This window comes from Nipponia nippon, unplaced genomic scaffold (genome assembly GCF_047370975.1).
Source record: "Nipponia nippon isolate SJK-2023a ecotype South Korea unplaced genomic scaffold, ASM4737097v1 scaffold_9, whole genome shotgun sequence".
Lineage (NCBI taxonomy): Eukaryota > Metazoa > Chordata > Aves > Pelecaniformes > Threskiornithidae > Nipponia > Nipponia nippon.
Genome location: NW_028262413.1, coordinates 45,216,899 through 45,242,559, shown reverse-complemented (window position 1 = coordinate 45,242,559; position 25,661 = coordinate 45,216,899). Strand labels below are relative to the sequence as shown.

General features: G+C 36.8%; 1 protein-coding gene across 6 annotated transcripts in view; it reads right to left on the bottom strand.

Moving 5' to 3' along the window:
- MEF2A (myocyte enhancer factor 2A) overlaps window positions 1-25,661 on the bottom strand; it is a 57,123-nt gene that overhangs the window by 12,555 nt on the left and 18,907 nt on the right. The window contains exons 3-8 of one of the 6 annotated variants that reach the window (XM_087744616.1): window positions 17,103-17,234; window positions 16,900-17,037; window positions 13,427-13,646; window positions 13,157-13,216; window positions 2,625-2,815; window positions 914-937 (exon numbers count right to left, since the gene is read on the bottom strand). In XM_087744616.1, coding sequence (XP_087600742.1) covers window positions 914-937; window positions 2,625-2,815; window positions 13,157-13,216; window positions 13,427-13,646; window positions 16,900-17,037; window positions 17,103-17,234 — 765 coding nt within the window. The remainder of the gene's footprint in view (window positions 1-913; window positions 938-2,624; window positions 2,816-13,156; window positions 13,217-13,426; window positions 13,647-16,899; window positions 17,038-17,102; window positions 17,235-25,661) is intronic. The other 5 variants (XM_087744617.1, XM_009470047.2, XM_087744615.1 and 2 more) reach the window with 5 other exon arrangements.

Below are 25,661 nucleotides of genomic sequence, written 5' to 3'. Positions count from 1 at the left end.
ATTCATCGAGGAATTTATCTAAATCACTACATTTTCCATGCTTTCATGCAATTAGAGCCTCATATTAGCAACAGGTCCATGTTCAAAAACAAATCAAGGTATGTCATAGGCAGACTTCTTTGTGTGTCTTTACGATCGCACTCTGATGCAGCATCTTCTGCATGGTTTCTGCTACAGCAGCTAAACAATTTGCAAATTGCTGTAAAAATAAGTTATGAATTATTTTAGCCTTATGTTATTTTCCAGACAGAATGCCAAACGTTAAAACCTTTTGGAAAAAAAAAGAGAAAACACAAATCCCAAGAGTTTCCTTTCAAAGGCAGAATATCTTTCCACTGGAAAAAGGTAGAATTATTCATTTGCAATTCTCTATTCCTTTTGGTAAACAGGGAACACCCCTGTGGTTTGATAATCTCACGCAGGATGAAATAATTCTAAACTCCAAAAAGGTGACCTCACCAGCAATGATGTAATCTCCTTGAAAATAAGAGAAGTAATACAGGGCTTGTGTTACAATCTGAAGAACTTCAGGAGTGAAGCCACTTTCTAAAAATATTCCAATCATTTAGGGGATGATAAGTGGCTATTTATATTTTACATAAAAGTCAGTAAATATCCTATACACATGGACAGTTACTCTGTAAGGCTCTTTTCCAATGTTCCCTCCAAGAAAAACAGAAATATTTTCAGGAAAACAAAATAGAAGTTTACAAATGGAAAGCACTAGACTTTGGATGTGTTTTCAACTTGAATTGGTCGGGTTTTGAGTTTGATAAAACAAATGTATTTTTGTCTGCTACCAAGGGAACACTGGAATTATTTAAAATATGTAATGAAACTACAGTTAAAAAGCTGTAGTGAGAGACATTTTCAGCATCTTGCTCTCTCTCATCAAACAGTAGCCCAAACTCACCAACTCCAATTCATCCTCCTCCGACTGTACTCAGCAAACAAGAGGGATAACACAGTTACTAAAAATAGCATTGCTTTCAAAAATGAAAGAAAAATTCACATTTGTGCTTCAGGATTTTTATTTGTTTTCATTAATAATATGAATTTGCCACCTGAATCTGTAAATAATACTACCAGGAAGTATAATACCTTATGTAATTTGGGTCAATTAAACAATACCGTACTAAAAGAACACACGCTTTGGCAAAATTAGTGCAGAAAGAGCCTAGTGAAAACAAGGACACAGCTACACACTGACGACGTGTAGATATGGAGCACAGCAATTTCTGGCTGGACTGATCCAGTAAACATCCAGCTCGGTAACAAAATATTTTCCACATACAACCATCATACCATCCCAGCATCTCTACTCTGAAATCTCTTTCCAATTTCCTCAAAAAGACAGACAAAACCTAAACTGAATATTATGTTGTGCTTAACACCACAACGGTAAATGGGTACTGTACGCTACTAACGTTAGAACAACTGCATTCTTGTTAACATTGCAATGTTAACAACTCCTCTTCTTGTATCTATTCCTAATTAATTTAAAAGTGTAATTTTCACTTTAATAATCAGCCAGTGTATTTCCTATGTCTTCAACACTTCAGTATTCCTAGAAAAACCTAAAACTCCAAGAATCATTACTCTGAGGATAATTATAGCTTTTGTTACTTGCATTAATTTTGTATTATTCCTCATGAATACCAGTAACAAATGTAAGCACTTGTGGTATCTTAAAAACAAATAAGAATTATATAGAGAGTACTTCTATTGTTTATATGCTGCTCCTCTTGGTTATGGTTCATTCTTCCATACACATAGATGTTTAAAATTTCTACATGACAGTGAAAGACTAAGACCAAAGGATCTGGCCAACCAAATTAAAGGAAAAATAGAGTAACTCTTCCTGAAAGACCTGTTCTGGTCTCAATGCTGTGGTTGCCTCATGCCTGACACGAAACTTGTGTGCTATTCCAAATCTAGGCCGAACAAACATTACTACCAACATGCCAAACTGCACAGTAGTATTGAAAAGTACACAAACAGGGACGGAGCCTGATCCTCATTACTCTTTTATGCCTTCATTGAAGACATGACATCCACCATAGGACACACAAGGTTGCATTCCAGCACACCACATCAAACAAGTGTTTCTCTCAGACCATCATTACCACTGAAGTTACATTTCACATCCCACAACCATTACGACCCAGGAAAAACAGGTACAAAGTGTGCTTTAGGGCATGTTAATACAGTTCACATCACCAATAAGATCAGCCATTCCTCTACAGAATAATGCATAACCCTTTTTAAAACCCACATCCTCCAAACCAACAAAGTTCTCAGTACCAAGTCAGTGAGATGGCATACCAAAACAACAAAATCCCAGCTATGTCTCTAGGATCACACTCTAACCGCATTCAGGTCAGACTGCTATTTTACACTTTAAAAAAAAAAAAAAAAAACAAAAAACCAACAACTCCTTACAAATTTAACTTCTCCCAAGGTAACAACTCATAACTTAGATTTTCATTAGTGAAATTTCAGAATACAAACGCCCTTCTGTTACTGTAACCTACAGTAAGCAGATGAGAGAGTTTCTCCCTGTGCATGTGGACAGAACACTTCATTTTTACAAAGCCAGGCATAGAACAAATGTTTTAACTTACCAATGGTGGCATCATACCCTTGCTGGAGGGCGGGATGACAACACGGAGGTCGGGTTTGCGATTGTTCATGCCAAGATTACCTCCTCCAGGTGGAGGTGGAGACTTTGTAGGCATGACTTTGCCTAAGCCATTCCCACCAGCAGTAGTGCCGAGCAGACTTGGTGAAGCTCGAGAATTCACAAACCCATTTCCTGAAAGAGGAAAACCAAACGTACCGTAAGACTGAAGAGAAGTAGCAATACAAAACTTTGGTGCACATACACGAATTACAAAATATTTCTTTTGTAAAACTTCCAAAACCCAAACTTCTCACAAGAAGCACAGTATTGAATAATTGAACAAACAAAACCCACTTTCACCAGAAGATCAATATGTAAAGGTAATATCGCCTCAAGGGCACACTGTGGCAGCTTAAACGCTGAGAAGAGCATATTGCCAAAGAACTATTTCTAATAACATCTGTTGTGTTTTTTTATTTTGCCCTTTTAAGTTCCTCCAGGCTGACCTTGCAAAAAAGTGTGGGCTTTTGCACAACCCGCTTCATCCCCACCCCCACAGAACATGAACTATACTGAACTGTTGCCTGTGAGAATAAAAAAAATCAGCTCTTGAAGTCTCTATTTCTAAAATGTATTCTTCAAATATCTTCAAGATCTGCAGGACTCCACTCCCATTTATATTCTCTAATAAAATGAATTTCAGTCTCAAAAATATATACTGTCTGACTGTTATATTTAGCAACAATGAGGGGAACAAATCCTTTCCCTTCAAATTCATTCCAAGCTCTGAAGATGGATATATACATCATTTATGCCCACAGATTTATTTTACACAGGTCTTTCTCTACCTTACTCCTGATACTCACTCTAAATAGAATTAGACAAGCCAAAGCCTATACAGGTCCTGGCTTCAGCACCGAAATCTCCAAGAGCTGAACACGCTCAAGATGCAGGCCTTAGCGTACACTCAAAACAGATCAGAAAAAAATAACAAGACAGTAAAACAGTTAACTGCCCAGTATTCTATTTTCCTGTACTAACAAAAGCACCAATCATGTTAATCAAAATGTATTTCTCAGAAAAAAATTTAAAGCCACTTTCCAATGGTTTTATCATAATTTATAGCAACAATTCCCAAAATACACAGCCCTTATTCAGCTGCAAATGAAAAAAAAAAAGTTGTTAAGCGAGGGGAATTTCGCAACAGGGAACCCTATAGTTCACGCTACAGAACTTTTGTGTGTGTGTGTCTAAATAAATACAATTCATAGTAAGATTAGGTTTATATCAACATTACAGTTCTGAAAGCAGCCTTTATAGTCACAATTCAGGGAAAAGTCTCTTACACAAAGTTCACTGTGTGGGAAATTCTTTTCTAATAGCCTGTAGCGCCATACCGGCATGAATTTTGTATTATTATTCTAATTTGAATAGGCCCCTATGCCCAATCCAATTTTATTACATTAAGTACATATTAATCTAAAAGCCATTAAAATAAGAAAGTTGTCAGTGTCACGTTTTACCTTCGTTAGCAAAATTTTTAATGCCTTTAAAAGCTTAGCAAGAGTGAAGAACGATAACATGTACCAGTGACAGCACAACGCTTCATGAAGGTGACCGGTGCTGCTAAGACACTTAGCTAGTCTATGCTGAGAACCTGGGTGTGAATTCAGCGGGATGCTAACGAGGGAGCCTCCTCCGTTACTACTGATCCTTGTACATAGCGAGGGAACGGCCAAATGCAATCCTCACCTTTTCCCTGTCCACCGTAAGTGGAATCCTCCATATTGTTTTACCAATTAGAAATGGAAAAAGCAAAGATTAATGTAAGAATTATAACAAAGCTCTCGTGATGATCTGAAGATATTCTACTGCGTTTTATAAAGGTCTTTTGGAAAGGAAGTTATTGCTAAATATTTTTAAAGAAAAAAAATTTAAGTAGGTAGAGCTTACTGGAATTTGCAACCACGGTATTCTTGTTCGCATATGAATAAGCAGTAAATTCACAACTCTAAAGCCAGGATTTCAAATTCTGGATTTGCTTTCTTTGTGGATTTCCTACTGTGCCAAAAGCCTGACCATACATGGATGATCTGATGTGTCCCTTGAGTTTTTCAAGGTTAACAGAGCAAGGAAGAGTTATTCTAATTTAGTACCTTCCTGAAGCATTTGTATGGGAGGTATGGGAATACGTTTTCTGAGAATTCTACCATTTAACTCAGAAGTTATGGGGGAAAGAAGGAACACAAACAGCAAAAAGAAGAAAAAGCTTTTTATGTCAGCATTCTTCCTTCTGTATTAAAAACCACAGTAAAAACTCATTTCGTGATTAAAGCATCTACACGCCTCAGCAGAAAATAGCAGAATTTATTGGGATGCTTCTAGGTTAGCGATAACATTTAGTTAAAGTGGCTGAAAAGTTGGCCTAAATATATTCTTGACTGCTAGGAGAAAACTGGCCACAGCTAGGTCACACAGAAAAACCAACCAGCCAAAAAAGAGAAATTAAGTTCTGTGCTACCCCTAAGGTTCCTGAAACTGTGAGATAGTTTTCACAGAATCATGGTTTTGTTAAATACAGCTATGCATCAATACCTGTCCATTATATATGAGTGTAAATAGTAGTTACAGACAGCCTACATAGCATCAGATTGCAAGAGAAATCTTGCACAATGGACAGAGTAAAAATTAAGTGGATTTGGAAACAGATTTGAGGGAGGAAAAATTATGAGAAAACAGCATAATTTTCACCAAACTGTATCTAAAAAATTGTTACAGTATCTTCCATTTTCAGCAAAAATGCCAGAACATTTAAAGAACTTACTGTTGTAAAAACGTAAAGTCTGGGCTTTAATCTAATAATAAATAGCATTTTGTTACTCACTGGGCTGTCAGTGTTACCTTTCCTATGCCAAAGCTGCGGTGTCCCGAGTTGAATTTAAACTTCAGAACAATAACACTTTGTATAAACAATGGAGTTCTGTACAGCATTTTAGTCCATCCTATGATACCATTTCCTGTCCTCTGTTTTCAAGTATTTCGGTAGCTCGTGTGTTAAATCTGGACAGTGTCTTTCTTCCACACCCAACACAGTCATTTCCTGCAGCCCTTATTACAAGGCTCTGCCAATCCTTCAGAAACATTTCATGCTTTCAGTGGTGCTGTCAAAAACAACAAACTCCTTGCCATTGCCTTCTCTGCACAATATCATTCAGCAGCAAGGCAGAGTCAAAGCATTTGCTCTGACAAAAGGCTGAGCATTTCTTAAAATGAGTGTTTAGAAAGAATATATTAAGAATGGGAGAAACAAAAAATGTTCTAAGTGTGCAATACTATGGCTATTAATCCAATAGCAGCCCTTTGTTATAAACAGCAAGCACTGAACATTTAGCAAACACTGGAGTATCTATATTGATTATTTGAAGAATCATATGCTGGGGCTGCAATAAGGCTGTAGAATATTCATTTTTAATATGAAACTTAAAGCCTTTTTTTCCTGTTAATAATCCAATAAGAAAATCAAATTACACGTTACGAGTGAAAGGATAACTAAAAGCATGGTATTTCTTAGAGTAAGGTCAGGAGCCAGAAAAAGATAATGATTACAGGATGATGCAACTATACGGCAGTTTGCCAAACTGAGGCTTTAATAACCCCATAAATTCTACTTACTATTTTGTATAGTACAGAAATTGTATCTACCCCATCCACTATAGATCTTCCCCAAAGACGATTACTTTATGTTTAAAAACACTATCAAACTGAAAAATGGAAACAGACTATAAAACCCCACGTAAGTGTAAAGTAAGACCACTGCTTTTACTTCTATCGGCAGAGTTTTATTTAACTCTCTAATTCTTTAAAACAGACTATGAAAGCATGTTCGAAACACTTCTTTGGAAAACAGACACCAATGCGAAGATGATAAGCTCTCAATTATATGAATAATAATTTAATTAGATTTTATGATAATAAGCATTGCCAACATACATTAGCCTACTTCTTGTTTAGTCAGAAAATGTTTACTTTTGAAGTAACTTCTTTTCTGAAGCTAAATGTTAAACCCCACCCATTCTAACTACCGTATATTCTGCCTTCAGAAATGTAATACAGCTTAATCTCATTTGTTGTCCTGCAGCCCAAGACGTAGCATTCAATTACATGAGCCAGACTCAGATTTCACTATATAAATCACATCAGCTGAAACAATTAACACACGTGGCTGGAAAGTACTCCATGTACTTATTACTACTCAAGGAATAAATTACAGTCATTGATGCCATTAATCTTTTTTGTGGTTCACCTTTGGAGAAACTGAACAGTTATACAGAGTTTTGGAAAATAATTGCGGACAAGCAGCTAAGCAATGCAAGATTAAGCAAAAATAAGAACAGTAGTAAATAAATACTTATGCCTCAAATGACATCATGCAATCCAACAAATGTCACATAATTAGAAGTAAGCTGAAAATTGCGTTTGCAGTAAGTCATCGATTCACTATGCATCTAGAAGACCAGATAAAAATCTATTAAAGAAAAACACTTACATGTAGGACCTTGGCGGGATACACACACACACACACACAGAGCCAGCAAATACAACAATAGCATTTCTATGTGCATTAGTTGCTCAATTTATTTACCTTTTTTTTTTGAGTATGACAGCTTTAAGTGGACATTAAAAAAAAAACAAAACAAACACACAAAACAAAACAGCATATGCCATTCATACCATTTTCAGCTTTGCACAGAAATCTCTACCGATTCTACCATTATTTCAAAAGGCCTAAGTTCTCTGCTAGCTTTGGAAAGAATTTACTGTAACATCTCAAGGAAGCTGAAATAAATGTATTTGCACTTATCTTTACAAATCAATACTTCCGATAATACTATGATTAGAATGAAAATACACCTTTGACAGTAATATAAGATTTTGAAACATGTTTAACATGTAAGATTTATACTTCTAAGGCAGTACTTTAGATATTAAAATGCAGCAAAAAATATACGTGACTAAGTGTCAAGGGAATGCTTACTCATGTTACAAAATTAAAAAATAACCTCGTTTCCCAGGTTGCTGGAATTTTTTTTTGCCTAAAGATACATAAAAGGAGAGACCATTTTCAAGGATATTTAGATTTAAATGGACCTTCTTCAAGACCAGGGTTATTATTCGGAATGCAGCAGCAAACCTAAAACAAAGGCATACTGCTTTTGTATCCAAATGCTATTCAACTTCATGTGAAACATCAGCAACAATTGGATGCCTTTTAGGTCTTTTATCAACTAAACAGTTTACAGTTAATGAAATCAGAGTTCTGCTTCCTGAACTTGTTGATTTCTATGTATAAAGCCAATGTAAGGAACGGTAAGGAATAGATGACAAAAGCGATATGTTTAGAACATCTGAGGATGTGTGGTGGTATACCCTCGGCAAGGCAAGACATTAATAAATGTTGAGACTTCACACAGATATGCTGCAATACTTTAATCCAGCTGGGACATTAATAATTTGTTATAGATGCGGCAAATTCTAACCAGAAGTGTCTTGTACCTCTTAGTAAATCAGAAATTATGGTAAGATAATGAACACACATAACAATATATAAAATTTCAACTAAAATCTAAGGGTAGTTCAGGGGCTGAACTGACCACATGCGGATGGGTAGTTTCCAAAGAGAGTTTGCTACAATTTAAAAAAAAACTGACACAAACAAACAAAAAAATCAACAAAAAACAAGCAAACAAACAAAAAACCAACACCAAAGAAAACCTCAAATGCTTTCTTCTACCAGCATGTTTTTCATACTGATTTCAGCCAGTCATTTCTTGTGAGCTCATCTAATCAGAGGATGACGGATGGATCAGACTTTATTACGTGCTGGTAATGTCTAGCAAAGGAAAAGGGTTCAGCTTGCACCCTGTGAAACAGCTGGTCTGCAGTCCCCTTTCAGTACTCCTTTTCCTTCAGGAGAACTTGGAAGCTGGAAGAGTAAATAGGCTGCCCTCAGTGCTCTTCAGGGATCCTTCAGCTTTTCTTGGAGAAGCATGAAACACTGACTGTTGTATTTACCAGAGTAATCTTAAAGATCAGAGCAAGGCAAAACATTATGCCAAGACTGGTGACATTACAGAGCAAGAACCTTTGTCCACTGCATTTAGCATCAGTTGAACATACATCCTTAAGTCAAACCCCTTTCAACACAAGCTAGGAAGTGAGGAGCTCTGTCGAGTGAAAGACTACCTGTGACAGATACTCCCCATCACACTGAAGAGAAAGTACAGCAGATTAGAAATACCATCAGTAACGCGTAACCTTAAGCAGGAATATGCTCAAGGTTTACAGCTGCTTTCCTAAGGTGGTCCTCCACAACAACACTGCCAAGCTTTTTAGCTGATGCAGATGATGCAGAGTTTGAGAGTGGGGGTGGAGGGAGAAGGAAGTTTCTTTTCTTAAGGAAGAGGCTGATAGCGTCAATCCAGTTTCAAGCAAAATTACTGCAAGAGGTATGTTTTTCCAGAGTTAGTTGGATACTTCTCATTGGAGTGTCTCTCATTCAATAAACAAAACAACAGGAACAGAAAGGTATGCACAGAAAGCTGTTTTGTTACTGAATGCCTTCTGGTGTACTCTTAAGAATTGCAGCGTATTAGCCACTTGACTCAGACTTGTGAAAGACCAAGCTGAAAGATTCTTTTATCCTCAGACATGCAGAAAAACTTCTCCCAACCAGCCAAGCCCTCAAGACAAAGGGAACCATTTACAGGTGTGGCCTCACAGTTCTCGGTCTTTATCCCTTTCCGGCACTATACAAGCAGTTTACAGGTGTGTGCAAGCTGTCAACTGCACCTCTGTGTAATCCTTCCTGAGGCCAGGATAAAAGATCACACATGATCTAGATTGGCTCTTAACAGAGATCAAATAGCTCACAAGACAGTTTTTCAAGCAGGTACATCCTTCAGCTCTATTCCAAAGAAATTAAATATTCCTAAAGTTATTTCACATTCTCAGAATCTGAAGATTGGCAAAGACATTAGAGAAGATACAGCTCTGGAACAAAGAGGAAAAATTCAGTACTCAGGAAGACTAGATCTTTCTTATCCATTCTCCTGATGATAAAACTGGAAGAGGAAAGATAATTTCCCAGAAGATTAACTGGGTCCATAATCTGCATCATTGATCAGAAGGGCTACTTCAGTGACAGAGAAATGTATAGACAGATAATATTGTGTCCTTGTGAGATCATAAAAAGCCTCCACTTCCAACAACGACTTCAAAATCACCGAGGACTGGGAAGAACTTAGGGAACTCATGTTAGTTCAAAGGTCTCAGGGTTTATAATTTTCACACAGCCTCGACAATGAACAGCAGCTCAGGTCCTTTGCATGGTTCTAGCTCAATGCCATATGTGAAAGGTATGGAAGAAAAAGTAGAGATTGGGTAACAGTGGTACTTCTTTTGAGCCTTTCTGACTCTGAGAGTCCTCAAGGACGGGACAACTTCACCGGCATTGCACTTCATTGGCAACCTCTAGATGATTCAAGGTATAATACCAAATCTACTGGAACACAGTGAAGCAGATCTCATGACAAATTTGAAGGTGATCCATCCATCAAGTCCTTCCAGTTCAAAGTCAAAGAAACTCTCCCCCATATTCAGGTACTCAGAGCAAGTGAGGCTATACTTTGCCTAATTAGAATCCACAGGCTTTTCAAAGGAGTAATATGGACATGTGGCATGTGCTTAAGCCATGATGATGTCGACAACAAATAGCAAGTTCTACACACCCTGGTGATATGAGATTCTTGAAGCATATTAGATGCCCATCACAAACTGAACAGGGTTTAGCACTGACCATGGGAAACAGTATCATGAAACTTCTAGCTCCAAAACATTTGATCTAATTAACAGAAAAAATAAATTAGCTCAAAAGCAAACACTGTTATAATGCTGGACGTTTTTCCCCTCTCAAAACTGATACACTTGCCAAGTAAAAATTTTCAGCAAATGTTTTTTATGTGGTGGGTAAAATTATTAAAATATTACAAAATAAAATGCTTTTTCAGAGTTATGACAGCTGCATGTGAAATAAGCTCTAAGTATTATAAAATGATCACAAAATTTTCTGTTCTAGACATAAAAAACCACCTACCAATCTTTGCTACAACATGCAGATATTTTTACTCAGTTATTTCCCACAGAAAAACTGTTAAGTTGGCAAATTGACTGCTAAAGCAAATCATATCTATTCCAATCAAGTTACATAGGACTTGAGAAAAAGACTCGTGAACTAAATATGAGCCATTTTATGCAACGTCTTTGTTTGAACTGGGTCCCAACTATGGAAGATAACATTTACTTACTTTTTACTCAGAGACAGATGTGTATATTTCAATTAAATGAGAACAAAATCTCAAATGCTAAAAACATCATAATGTCAAGTAAGACTTGGGCTTTTCCTTTGTCTATAAGAGAATATCTGGGAATATGGGTATGCCAGCACTCCATCTTTATCTTTGACATCTCTCCTATAAATCGTGAGCTGTAAATTCGACACACGACCTTTCCTAACTATATCCATATAGGAGAATTCTCCATTCCTGAGAAGTTTAAAGGAAAAGATTGAAAGCTAAAAGAAGAAAATACATTTTTTTAAAGTGAATTCTACAATAAATGCAGCAAGAAACTGAAACCATTGCTCTCTGCAGACATAATTAACTTGATATACACACTTCAACGGCAGCTGTCAAGCTCAAATTGACAAGTTAGCAGATTTATTCAATCTGGTTACGTATGGTTTCTTGATTTTGGTTGCACTTGAGAAGGTTACTGTGCACCTGACAGTATTTAAAAGAATCGTATCCTAGTAGAAAGCAGAGCTCTGACAACTTAGGGTACTCTGTGGCTTAGCATTCTGGTGTTAACTAGGTATTTTGAGTTTTGCTAGAGGTACTTCTTACAGATGTTCCACTGTTCTTGTATAGCCACAACTCTTACTTGTATAAAGAAAAAAAAAAAAATCTTTCTAGAAGTGAGTATGTATAACGCTTTGGGTGCGATGTTCTGGAAAGTAAGAGATAAGCGATTTATTTTGACTTTTCATTAAACTATTAATAAATGCAAGAAGGAAAACATTTTACTGCATTAAATATGTTCACCAAGCTGCTGTATTTCTACAGTTTAATATTCTATAGCCAGTGCTGTAAACAACTGTTTTATTTGCTTATTGAAAGAAGTAGTCGTAAATCTGAGGCTGCTGTTACTACTAAAGCCAGATTTTGGAAAAGAGGCCTGAAATGGCTTGATAATAAACTTATTTAGTCTGACTTGAGAAATACTATAGAAATCAACATCTGACCTCCACAGTTTCTAAAAATAGTCATCTTTTTTCAACTGAGGAAGTTTCCTCCATTTAAAATCTTGCTTACCTGATGGAAACCACACTTTAATATTTCATATCTTTGCTGCGCATAGCCAAAGAATGGATGACGAGTGGAAAGTCAATCCTGTGCTTTCAGCCTTGTAGTTGCAGCATTTTTTATTCATAAATTCAATTGCCTGACTACTTCTTCAAAGAACTTTTTCCCAGTTGCCACACTAAGTAGCCAGTGGGCAAATACTGAAAGGTCACCAGTTGCTTCTCTAATTCCTTGCTATGAACACATACCAAGGAGAGTTATGTGTATTTCCAAAATTGACCTTCAGTTACCAAAACATCTCAAGGAATGGAAGGAACATGAAGGAAGTGGGTGAACTGTCATTTATTTTGTCTCTCTGTGACATGATAAATTTCAGTGGCTGCCTGCCCTCTATTCAGAGTATTAAATTTTGTTTAGGGGAGACAAAATACTATTTAAATGAAAAAATGCTATCACATCTTTGTACTGAAGACCATAAAATACCGTGAATTTGATTTTTGGCAAGATCTCGAATTTGTTTTTGAAAGAAATTCTGATCATATTCCAAAATTAAGACAGAACCTAGCTATCAGCTTCCAAGATTTATTGCCGCCTTTGTATAACTGCTACAAAATAATTAGCAAGATACACATGGCAATACAAACAATACAGTCTGTATTTTCTTCATTTTGATTAGCACCACAACCAGTATCAAACATCCGGGTCTTGTGAATACTCAAGTTGACAACAAAGCTGTTGTCTTTAGTGTAATAGTTTAGTAAGTGCAGTGAATTTCATACAAAGCAAGAAACTTCATGAACATTAAGATCTCTTTAGAGTGCTGTAATTACACCTGTAGAGAAACACAAAAGCAAGAGCAGCATGCTACTACTAAAAACCACTGCAATAAAAAAATGCAAATATTACCGAAGTGGAAAGGGCACAGCAGTAAAAAGTTAAATGCCTGAGAAGAATTTACAAGAATTGACAATTACAAGGCAACTAAGAAAATTATGACCTTTGTTCTTCCACAACCACTTTTTCAAAAGAGTCAAAATAAAAAATTGCTTTTGAGTACCTGTGAAACTAAAACCACAATACTATTTTTTCAACAAAGACATGATACCACACTTACCAACTGGACTGGTACCAGCTCCATTTGGCACCGTGAGGTCAGTTGTCCCCAGCATTCCACCTAATAAAAATAGGTGAGAGCATTAAACTAACTTGCTCTCATTACATTATCATATCACTTTGTACTTCAAAACTTAAGCCATTAAAAAAAAAGAAAATGCACCAATACCATTAAGAACTTGTTACTTTTTTGTTGTTGTTTGTGGGGTTTTTTTAATAAAAAAATAAAAAGAGGGTATAAAAGGAAAGCACAACAGTACTGAAATCTTACCTGCGTTGCCAGTACTCGGTGGTCTCTGAGGGGCCCCAGGTGATACGTTCCGATGCAGGGTGGTCTGAGGTGGGGAGAGCATGGTCGTGTCCGTTAACGATGAACTGGCTGCCAGTGATGGGGACACAAGGGAACTCCCTGGGTTACTGTAGGTTAAAGTGTTGGGATTGGACACTGGAACTGTAACCGACATCGAGAAGTTCTGAGCAGGCAAGCCAGGCTGGAGGAAAGACAACAAGGAATACACACAAGACAACAACATTAGCATTAACTATGTTTGGAGAAATAGCACATTATAAAAACACACATTAAAGTTTGTCAAGAATTACTCAGGTTTAAGTTAATTATGTTAGTTTTTGAACTCTATTAAGCATACAATTTTAAAACATCCATTTGTTGTAGAGTATGGTGTTAAACTCTTATACATCATACAAATACAGTTCCAAAAGAATTACTCATAAAACTTCTAAAATACTGAAAATTCAAATACAAAAAAATTGAAGATATTCACATGAATTCGCAAGCTCAGAAATACAACACATTTATCAGTTAATTTGGATTATTACAAAGCAATGACAGGCTAAACATGTCTACAAATCAATGAACTGCTGCACCTTCAAAATGTAAGCATAAACATGCATATTATAAAACAGTCAGTTATTACACAAAAAAGAAAAAGTTAGTAATAACATTTTCTATTAATAACCTTGCCAAAATACTGCTAATCTCTAAAACTTTTTCTTTTTCAACACAGTAAAAAAAGTCAACAGATATTTAGAAATTCACTAAGTTCAGTAATTTGAAATTAAACATTTCAATGGTTATTATTCTGAGCTGTGTTCCAGAAACCCCCACTCCATCTTGCTTTTTTGCAAATCTCATTTTTTTTAAATTCTAATTTTTACAGCATTATTTAAAAGGCAACTATTTTTCTGAAGTGTATATGTTTGTTATTCAACAACTCTTTGAATCAAAAGCTTAGATGCCTGCCCATCTATGGTGCTCATTTGGTTATGACTAACTTCTTCGGCCTTTGTCTCATTCCTATCCTTTGACAGTGATGAGTTTCTGAAACAAAAGGGGCTATTTTCTTTCACAACTCTCATAATTACCGGAAACAAAACCATGACAGGTACAATTTAAGGGTAAAAATTTGGTAGTATTTATTGACAGAACAGAGAGAGAATAGTTTTGATTTAGAGGTCAAATACAGATGACAAACATTCATGACCTATCAAGTATACTTAAAAAGATGCACTTTTGTCAAGTGCAGCTTAAAATTTACTTAGAATGATACTTCTGTATGACAATTTTGATAATATTAGAAATACAACAGTAACTATACTAATTAAAAGAGCATAATACATTTTCTACAAGAAAGAAAATCTCTTACTAGTGCAAGCCAGCGACAGTGTCCCTACTGAAGCATTCCTAAGAACAATTATCAATTTTTGGCACAGATGGAAGGAAAAAGTAATGAAGCATAGCGACGTAACGCTAGCAAATCATTCACAGTATCTAACTAATGACAAGCTGTACTGGTATTTGTTTTCTCAGGACAACTACTTCAAGAAACTATTTAATATCTACCAAAAAAAGGTTGTTTTTAAACAGCATGCTGTCAAGTAACTCAAACTAAACTTGAAATACCTGAAGTATGCTTAAAACAATGCTAGAAGCTAGAAGCAGTTGGAACATTTTTTTCTGTAGGTTTCTCAATATAGAACTAATAAATGACAGCTTCCCCCCACACCTTACAATAAAGGCTGCCTCTGCCCATCTATGGACTCATTTGATTATGACTGAATTCTTCATGCTTTGCCTCATTCCTATCCTTTGACAGTAAGGAGTGCACTAGAACAAAAGAGACTATGTTCTTATACAGACCCCTAAGTACCAGAAATAAAACCATAACAGGTCCAGTTTAAGCTATAAATACAGAACTATAGAGCCAAAAAATAATGTTGCCTTTTTTATTTACACTGATGTCCACAGAACTAAAAAATAATGTTGCCTTTTTTATTTACACTGATGTCCACACAGACAATTTAAGGCTGTTCATGAAGACCACAGAAAATCAAGGGAGAGCAATTTAGCTGTGTTGTACTGAGAGATGAGGCCTGAAGAAGATGCCTCAACACAGAAATGTTGGATATCAAAAGCTTCAAAACAAAGCAGGAACAAAAGATACTGGCTTCATTCAAGTACAAAGAACTTGCTAAAAGAAGTGATGCTGGGTGTCACAACTGTCAGTTTGCTGTTAAGTCCCCAGAGATGGCCTTACTGCTCTGAACAATGAAATAATTTCTAGTATCAGCAAGTCATTTGGGGACATACTACTCGATTACCCCAGGGTCAGTGCCGATTCACCTAGCCAGTCCCTTTACTTTAATTGCTACGAGATTTGCAATGTTAAAAAATTCAAATATTTCAATGTTTCAAATTCAAATACAGGCACACCCCTGTATTAGTTTTCTTAGAAAATACTTCCCCTGTAATACTCAACACTAATTATTTTTTGTAGATAGAAACTAAATACCATCACGTACACCTCCATGAAAAACATGCAGAATTTACACTACTGTTATCCCCAAGCTTCTTGAGTTCTGGAGCCAAAGAATTCTCTTCCAAGTGTCCTTCTCCACTAAATCTTCTTTTTGCCTTAGACCCCCAAATTGAAGTGGATATATGAAACTGAGGAAAACATGAATAATCTGCCCAGTAAATATATGGGGTTCAGACAACGACAATTTCATTTTTGAATTAGATAACACTAACATGAAAAATGATCCTCTGATCACACTATAGGATAGATCATATTGTTCTAAAGCAGTGAAGTGACTTATGGCTGCAAATGGGTTAGGCACTTGCGACAAAATTTTCAAAGATCTTTCAGTGTCCAAGGAAGTATCTGTTAGAATTTCAACAGGAGTACGACACCAATCTTTTGAGGCTCCCATTGTGCACCAGTCTTTATCTTTAAATGTCCAAGTACCTTTCTACATCCAGTCTTCAGCAAAATAAATTCCACTGATTTGATAACAAAATTAATCCAATTCTGTTTGCCTGCTTGTAACATATTGTAAAATCTTCATCAACAGACAGATAAAGAGCTACAAGATGTAAATAAACTATCCTACATCCCACGACAAAATCTATCTTTATAAAAATATTTTAGGTAGGATTAGGCAATACAGCTAGGCTCCTGAAATTTAGAAATGTTACCTCATGTTCACAAGATATGAAAAACTGTGAGTGCAAAAGAGAAGCTAGAGATAAATCTTCTTATTCTTTAAGGTAAACTGTATTTTAACAAGATCAAGTATCGGCATCTCATTTTTCCTCAAAAATATATATATTCCGTTCTCAAACCATCACATCCTCTTGTCTTTGCAGTAGTATTCAGTGGTAAGCAAACACTGTGAAAATTCTCATGCATGTAAGAGAAGCACAAACCATACTTTAGTACTCACTGCGATTTTATGATTCCGCATCATATTATCAAACTCTTCATTAATTTTTTTATATTTTTCTTCTGTATGTGGCGTGAGCACATATGAAGTGTCAGGGTCCGGGCTGTCGCACCCTCTGTGTTCCTTCTTGTTCAGAGCCTAAATAATGAAGTTAATAAAAAGGATCAACAAATAAAAAGTAGAGATAAAATAAAAGTACTTACAGGGCCTCGCTTGAAAATAAAATCACTATCTTCATTTAGTTTGCTGAATCTGTCCTCCGATAGTGGACTGTGCTCAAAGTAATCGTCAGCATCAGGGCTCTCACAACCATTAAGGCCTTTCTTTCTTAAGGTCTGAAATACAATTGGAAAATTCACATACAAATCATACTAACTTGCCAAGAAGTTTTGTATACTACTGAATCATTCAGAGCCACTGAAACTACATGAAACTGTCACAGACAAAACTCACTGTTCAACAGACAGGCTTAGTCTTTCAAAACAGCGGCATAGTACACAAACAGAAAAGGTTCATTCAGAGGCACAGACTCTCCCAGGTGCCATCTCATGGGTAACTTTAACCTACACCCACTTCATCTCTCCAGTGTTCCATGCAAAACCGTTTTTAGATACTGGCTGATGGAGGAAAGTGGCCTGACATAAGAGGAACATTCAAGCCCATGGCAAAGGAATTAATGTCATCACTGGTAATTAAAAGCCAGTTTACTGGATCTTTAATAAATTGACTTTAGCATCCCAATTTTAATATTGACATTTTGAAGAGCATACAGTTAAACTCTGAAAACACAGTGGCTAAAATTTTCGATCTAATTCAACAACTGCAGTACATTAATACATGTAACGCTTGGTCTCGGTAGTTTATAAAGGCAGGATTTTCCTGCACTTCTGTCATCCTGCATGATAACAAGAACTGCAAAAAACTATAAAAAGAAATTACATAACCCCTCTCTAAAATTACTTAGTTTGCTAAATGTAAGTTTTTTCAGACTCCTTTAGACTAACTTGATGCAACTGCTTTATTGGGCGATTTCCTGCTTTCTGATGGAGAACTCGCATCAGCATCCCCTGGAAAAAAAACCCAAACTGGTCTACAATGTAGGCATTACAAATAAGCTACTGAAAGAAAGGATGTGAAACTATAGGTCTCGTGACCAAATTTTAAGAGATATTTGTATTTCTTGTTGGTTTTCGTTTTCACCCTATTACACAATCGGAAACCTTTCTTTGCAAGTTCTCATTTATAACAAACCAAGATTTAAAATGCTACCTATGGAAAAATCTTTAATGTTTTTTAAAAGTTTCAAAAGGAAAGCAATATAAATTTTTAAAAAGGTACACATTGGCAGTACCTAAGACAGCAGTAGGATTATGCAGGCATGAGGGGAGGTGTGCGTTTTCTTTTTGCGAGAAGTTTAATACTCTATGAATTTTACAGTAAAAACCCTAAAGATTTTAAATCTGCACGCTGACATTCTCAGCACCATAAAGAAATTGCATTTGTTTTCCTATAGAAGCTAGATGTTTCCATAACACACTGAGTTTCTGACAAAAAAACCAAACTATGTTTTAGTTTAGACTATTCATTAGCATTTTTTCTTAGTGCTATCTACTAATTTTTAGTACAATAAAAAGTACACAAGACTCTCACTATTCATATACATGCAAAACATTGACTATTTCTACTTTGGTTTTAAAGCAGTACTTGAAAATTCAATTACGCCGCCTGAAATTCTTTAATACCACAGGTCACCATAAGCTATAATTCCTTCTCAAGTTTCTTGGCTTGCTCCGCGTATCCCACACAGTATCTGGAACTCCCACAAAAATGTAATCACTAAATCAGCATATGGGGAAAACAGGTGTAGCTTCCTCCAACACCTGTCACGGCACTGATCCTGCTCCCCGAACCAATCAGCTGGGCACGTATAGGGACTTGGCCATACAAGGGCCGGCTGGTCGGCCTCTCAAGGTCGGAGCCTCTTATCCCTCTCTCCCGGCCCTTCCTAACAAGTCAGCCTGCCAGTCGTCTACACTTCGGTATCAGGAGGGAAAATGTTAACACTGTATAATCTGGATCACACTTAACCCCTGCAACCCACAGAATTCTGTAAATAGAATCCAAATGTATCTTTACGTGGTGCTCAGCGTCAACATGCATACGCAGTGCCCAAGACACGACTAGAAGCTGTATTTAGACACTACAGAGAAAGATCTTGCAAGAAATACACATACTGTCTAGTTCACCAACTTTGAGAAAAATATTAGAGCAATCTTAAATATTGCAGCATGGGAGTTTCACTAACGCTCCTTTCAATATTCTAAAACAATCAAGTGAAAGCTTTTTAGTATAACGCTGCCAATTCATCCTCCCGGATCTGTCTGAAAATTATACTTAAAGTTCTAACACAGAGGAAGAGATTTAGTTAAATATAAAAATGCATCCTTCCTCCTGGCGACCGGTTATTTTTATGTTTGATAACAATGGGGTTAACTCTGCTTTGACTCATGAGGAAGGAAAATGCCTCAGTATCTCCCGTTTAAGATTCTGGAAACCTTCACTCCAGATGGGGTTCCTGTCATTGTGGAAGGATTTAAGCCACAGTTCACTGTTACAGATAAGAAGTCTGGGTCTGATATCCAAAGCTCTGTCTCCTTATCGCTAAAACACGAACTGCCACTTTGAGGACCTAACCATAAAAAGACTGCCAACTTTATCATTGCCCAGTAACATAATAGTAAAACATTTCTGCTCCGTGGCTCGTACTAGCAAGTGGAATGCTGTAATCTGTTCACACGGCCAGGCGAAGCCTACGCAAGGCAGCCCGGCCTCAGCTTTCTCACAGGCTACAGAGTGAGACACGATAACAGGCCCCTGCTCAAGGGAAAACAAGGCAGGCTGTGACTACTGGGAATCACTGGGGGGACGCAGGAAAGCCAAGCTCCATAAACAAGTGCTGGCTCCACCCTCCAGATTCTCTACAGCTAAAATTTGTTATTCCTCCAATTAATGTAAATAAGTTGCCCTCCCTGAGCTACTTCCAAGATATTATCATGGAGACTGAAATTTTATTAACTCTGAAGATGGGGGGGGGGGGGGGGGGGGGAATGGGATACCAATTAGTGAGACCAAATAGTATTTGTGCAACATGAAGAGAATTTTATTTCTCTGCTGTGATACACGAGCTTGTTTAGAATAAGAGGTTTTGCAGTTGAGGCTAATAAATACAGAACATAAATTTTCTTACTACAAGAGGGAAAAAGAACATTACATTTCAAGTTTTGCTATTGGATGCCCACTGCAATTACCTTCTGGTGTTAAGTCTTATTTTCCAGATCATCTAAGGGAATGTGTAGCCTTTTGAGTTAATCTGTATGACTTCCCACTTCCTCTAAGACTTAGCCAAAATTACTGGAAATTGTTCCAACATGTTTGCCAACGCACTGTATTGTGCCTTCAGTAACCGAGATGTGCGGCTTTGACGTTAGACTGGATCAACTAACTGATGAGATAAAAGTACTGATTTTTGTCAGAAAATAATGCAAAGTATTTATGAGAACCAAGGCAAGTATGAAAGCTTTTTTTAAAAGAATCAAGCAAACACAACGATATAGTTGTGTGACATACAAAATTGCTGTAAAAGCGTTCCAGATAGCTGTGGTCATCTCGATATTGCAGAATAACCCCAAAGTTTTAAACTGCTTTTGCTCCACTGTGTAAAACTGAAATATGCAAATATTATAACTGTTAGTTTAATATTCATTTATTTTAATTTTTTTTGAATGGCAGCGCTCAGAAAACATTGTATGAGAAGAGCTGGACTAGCTATGACAGGTTTAAATATTACATTCAAGCACATGGTACAAGAGCCCCAATATTTTCCTGAACATCCCCACACATATGCAAAGTAATTTTTAATTGCATTGCATTTTGCTAATTTAAGAAAAAGAATCATGCCTTGGCAAGAAGCATCTAAGGAACAGAAGAAGGGCTTCTTGCAAAACAACAACAAAAAATAATTAGCCTCTCTCTACAATTCAACATAAATTTTATGGAAACCGATAATACAGATACCAAGGAGTACAAAGATACAATAAAGTTATTTATTGTATGATCCACGAGGAACAAAGATGATATTCAACCATCACAGTGTAATTATCTCAGCATAAGCTTCCTTCCACCAAACCCAACACAGAAACATGAAATGCAGGAGCTTTAAGCCCGCTGAGTCTCCACAGCGTGGTATCAAGTCACCACCTTCTCCAAGGCTTCTTCCAGCCCAGCTGCACGCAGCTTGTCTCACACAAGCTACACTGCCTCAATATACTGGTCATCAGCAGTTCTGGAAACCAGAAACTCTGAACGAATAAACACAGATTACTGCTACCAGAGATGAAGTTAAGTGACAACCCCCAACCGTCCTCCTCCCCATGAAAGATCCTGGTTTTTTATATCCGACTCTGAAAGGACATGTTGCTAATGGTTAAAAGAGCACAATCAGCATGTTTTGTGCTCCGATTCAATGAGTGTGGTTAAAAAGCCAAGACTTCTGCTATCAGTGATCTGGGCTCCTTACCAGCTCTGGCAAAACTCTAGAGAACTTGATTATGTCCATTGTCACCTCAGGAAACAATATTTTTCTGCCTTAAAGGAAAAAAGTAGAATGACCTCATATGTAAAAAGTGTAACGAAGTGTAAAAAAGTGTCAGTTCATTCAAAACATTTTCAGTGTTGGGTTTCTTGTAATATTACACAAAAAGGAAATGGTTGTTGCTATCAATGCTGCTATGTATCATGTTAACAGCTCTATTTTTGCACTTGCTATTGGAGCTGGCCAAACAGGATTTTTGTTGCTGTTTCATCCCAAATCACAAGGAAAAACATTTCCAAAATTTGACTACGATTGAAATGAAAAGTGATTTCCCTTGGAAAAGGCAAACCTTTCACTTAAAACCTGTGGCTAGTTCTGTTTCTGATGTTGCAGCTAGAGAGCAGAAAAGCTGCGAAGCAGCACAAATACTTTTTAAAAAATTGTAATTTAGAAAAGTGTAAGTATTCCTCAGGCCTGAAGCAACAGAAAGGCTTTGCTAGTACTGCCAAATATTACTGCTGCTCCAATAGGCACGTGCACCATGGTTATCAAAAGGATAACTGATTAAACAGTTTCCCGATGCTCCAGAGAGCTGCCATCCAATACTGGAGAGGGAGAGGACACTGCTGCCACTTGCACCAAATTCCCAAGGCTCCTCACCCACAAATGCAGTAGCCAAGCTCTCGCACAGCTCTGTGCAGGAGGGACGGGCCTGAGCATCACTCTGTCATCCGTAATGGGAATAATAAGATCGCCAAGGCAAAAGATGGTGAAGTTGCAGTCATACCAATAAAATGCAAAAGCCAGTACCATTATCCCAGGTTGCAACAGTGCCTTTCCTATCAATGTTCAGGAACAAAAGAAAAATAATTCCTAAAATAGAGATCCAAGGGTAACTGAGAGCTATTTAGCCATACTGGAGCCTTCAGGATCAGTCTCACATTCCATCTCCGTATAGAGATCCATGCTTTAAGGTTATTTCCCCATGCTTTAAGGGAACTGCTGAAATCTCTGTGGGAGCAGTTTGACAAGCTGACCGGCAGTGACAACTTACTGCCACAGAAAGTGCAGGATCCTAGCACCCTTACGTCAACTCTGGCGTTTGCTCAAGCCTGCAGCAAGTCATTTTTTCTTCACTAAAATGACACACAAGTCTCCTTGGCCATTCTTTATTTCACTTATTTTTGCTGGGTTTGTTTTCAATTGTAGCAGGAATAAGGTGGTTTTCCAATGGATGAGCTGAGCCCCACAGATACAAAGTAGGCAGAAGGAACGGCCTGTCCTTTCTGGCAGCAGCAAACCGTTGCCCCAGCCACCCCTGATAATCACATCCTACTTAAAAAGCCACACTTTTTTTCTGGGATAGTCACAAAATAAAGGACAAATACAGTAGTCACAGCACCAGACTCACACCCCGTTTTCATTCTTATGTGAAACATCAGCGAGCGAAAACAGGGCATATTCCTTTAACGCAGTTCAGCTCCCTCCCCACAGCGGAGAGAGACTTCAGCTGGCAAGAACTATGTGTATCACTACAGACTTTACGTACAGCAAAAAGTCATGCTGAAAGCATGACAACTGCTTTATTATTTGCTTCCTGTTACATAGTATAGCCAAGAAGTTGAGCCTAAAACCAGGCTGGATTTTTCTTATTTTTTAACAGAAAATATTTCACTTTCATCACCCTGAACAATACTATGGTGTATCATCCTTTACATGGAGTCATTTCTCCCCTGCTATGTATAAAACACATTCGAGTATCCGAGGAGTATTCTTACTCACTGAAAGCTATTTATAGTTTTTAGACTTCCTGCAGGTTAGTTTGGCTCCAGAAGTATCATCATTTCTGTTTCTTTTTTCTAAAGTAACAACATGGTTTTGCAAAGTCGGAGCCTGACCCTGCAGTGCTTGGTATACGAATTTTACCACTGTCTAAAATACAAGCGGGAGTGAATCCTAAGTGCAGCGTGTACATCACAAGTGAACAGTCAGAGAAAAACCACATAATTCAACTCAGTAACGGTGTTTTGTATTTGAAGCTCATCAACATTATTTCTGTAGGCTTTAATTTCTTTTGTGCATAGTTAGATGTACTGGATTATTTTATGTAATATTTACAAATTTTGTAAGTTTTCCTCAGACTCTATTAATATTCTCAACTTCAACGACTGAAGCATCTGCAAATTTCATTATGAAGCTGTTTTCCTTCCCTTTGAGTTAGAAAGCTACTTAAGTTTAGCCCTAATACTATTCCTTTCAGTACCCCCAACACGTTTTCAATTACATTTTGCTATGCTACCAGTTAGCATTTCACATTCTAATTATAGCCACAAATACATACATCCCAAAACAGCGCAGTAAAGCAGAGTGATGCCCAGCTTTCAAAACTTCAGTGAAATGCACAGGAGGTCAAATTAGATTATGACAGACATTTCCACGAGCTAAGCAACTTGGAGAGCTTAACTTCTTAAAGAACAAGGCTTCACCAGTCTTTCTGGTAGGCTCCCCAACCAAAATAATGTATACTAAGTAAAATCTGAAAAATTGACATACTCTTACTTTTAGCTTACCTAAATAATATTTTCCATACTTGTGCTCAATTAGTAGTGGTATTTCACAAGTAAATAACTGATATTATGCAAAAATATCTAGACATCAAAAATTCTGAGTATAGTACTTTAACAAAGTTTGCTACACTGATTATATTTCTTGGCCAAATATTATAGTATGTTAGGAAAAAAAGGAGGTTTAGGATTAATTACTTATTCCAGGGTTTTACAAACAAAAAAAATTGTAAGCCTGCCTAGCAATAGGCCATAAAATACAAGGGAGAGCCCTTTAAGCAATGCTCTGCTATGTTCACTTTTAGGTATTCATCATTTACAGATGAAAAATGTTCATGATTTGAAATTTTATCAGTGTCCCTGTTATATACCACTCTAAGAAAAGACACGGTCTTGTTTCAAATGTTGGAGCACTTCCAGTATCTGGCAAATTTTAACATGTATCCCTGGCTTGCCAAACATGAAAGCTAGCTGTCAAATTCCTCCAAGATATGATAAAGATGGCACTCAGGATTCAAACTCTCATTTATATAAAATAACACATACACAAAAGGTTTTTAGACGTGATATGGTATGAAGCTGAAAATTCTTGCTTGAAGCATCTTTGCTGTGAATCATTTTAAATAGATAAACCACAAGCAATTACTAAAGAATAACAATTTTATGGGCTATAAAATCCACTCTTCACCCCCAGAATATTACACAATGCACTAGACTAGAAGGTATAGGAAGGGAAGCTGCCTACTTGTATTTGTGATTTTAGAGAAACACTATCTGTAAACTCCGGACTCTGTAATGCTGACTTACAAACAAGCTGGATTGCTCATTCCTAAATGAACTTCTTGAGACTGAAAATTATTAGCAATCCATTAGCAGTGATAATACTGTTTCCACAGTGAAAGCTAAGCCAAGCTCTCCAAGTCTGATATTTGATGCATGTCTTTGTTTCACCTTCTATACAATTTACCAAATTATTAAATTTTATATCACTGACCAGGTTTTCATTTTACCTGTTTCATAGAAAGTACCATCAACTATATTTTTCCATTAGAGAGTACTGAACTGCCAGTCTAAGTCAATCTTATTCAATCTTTTTATTAAAAACAAAAGATAAAGTAGATCGATGTTCACCTTCAGGAAGCAGAAACTATTCCTTAGCACATAAATTAAATATATTTTATAGTCCTTTCAGGGAATGCAGTCTGCAACAAACAAAATTAATGGTAAAACCAAGCAAAACACAGTTCTTCGTTAGAATGTTGAGAGAGATATTTTATGGTATATAAATGTTTTTTTCAGTCCTTACTCAAGTGGCAACATATATGGATGTACATACACATCCCCCCATATATACCTCTTCACATACTTGCAATGGTTAAAATACAAATTAGCAACAGCAGTAGCTGACTGAATGCCTCCTTTCAGCAACAGTATATTGCAGATAAGCCATATGGAACATGAAAAGTTTCCAGCGCAGCAACCCATCTGCATAATATCCTTCATAATCTTTCAGAAGTTCTTTAGTAAAAATATTATCTCCTACTCATAGTTTGCCAAGAAAAATTTTTTAAACTCTGATTACAATTCAATGATATAAAAAGAATGGG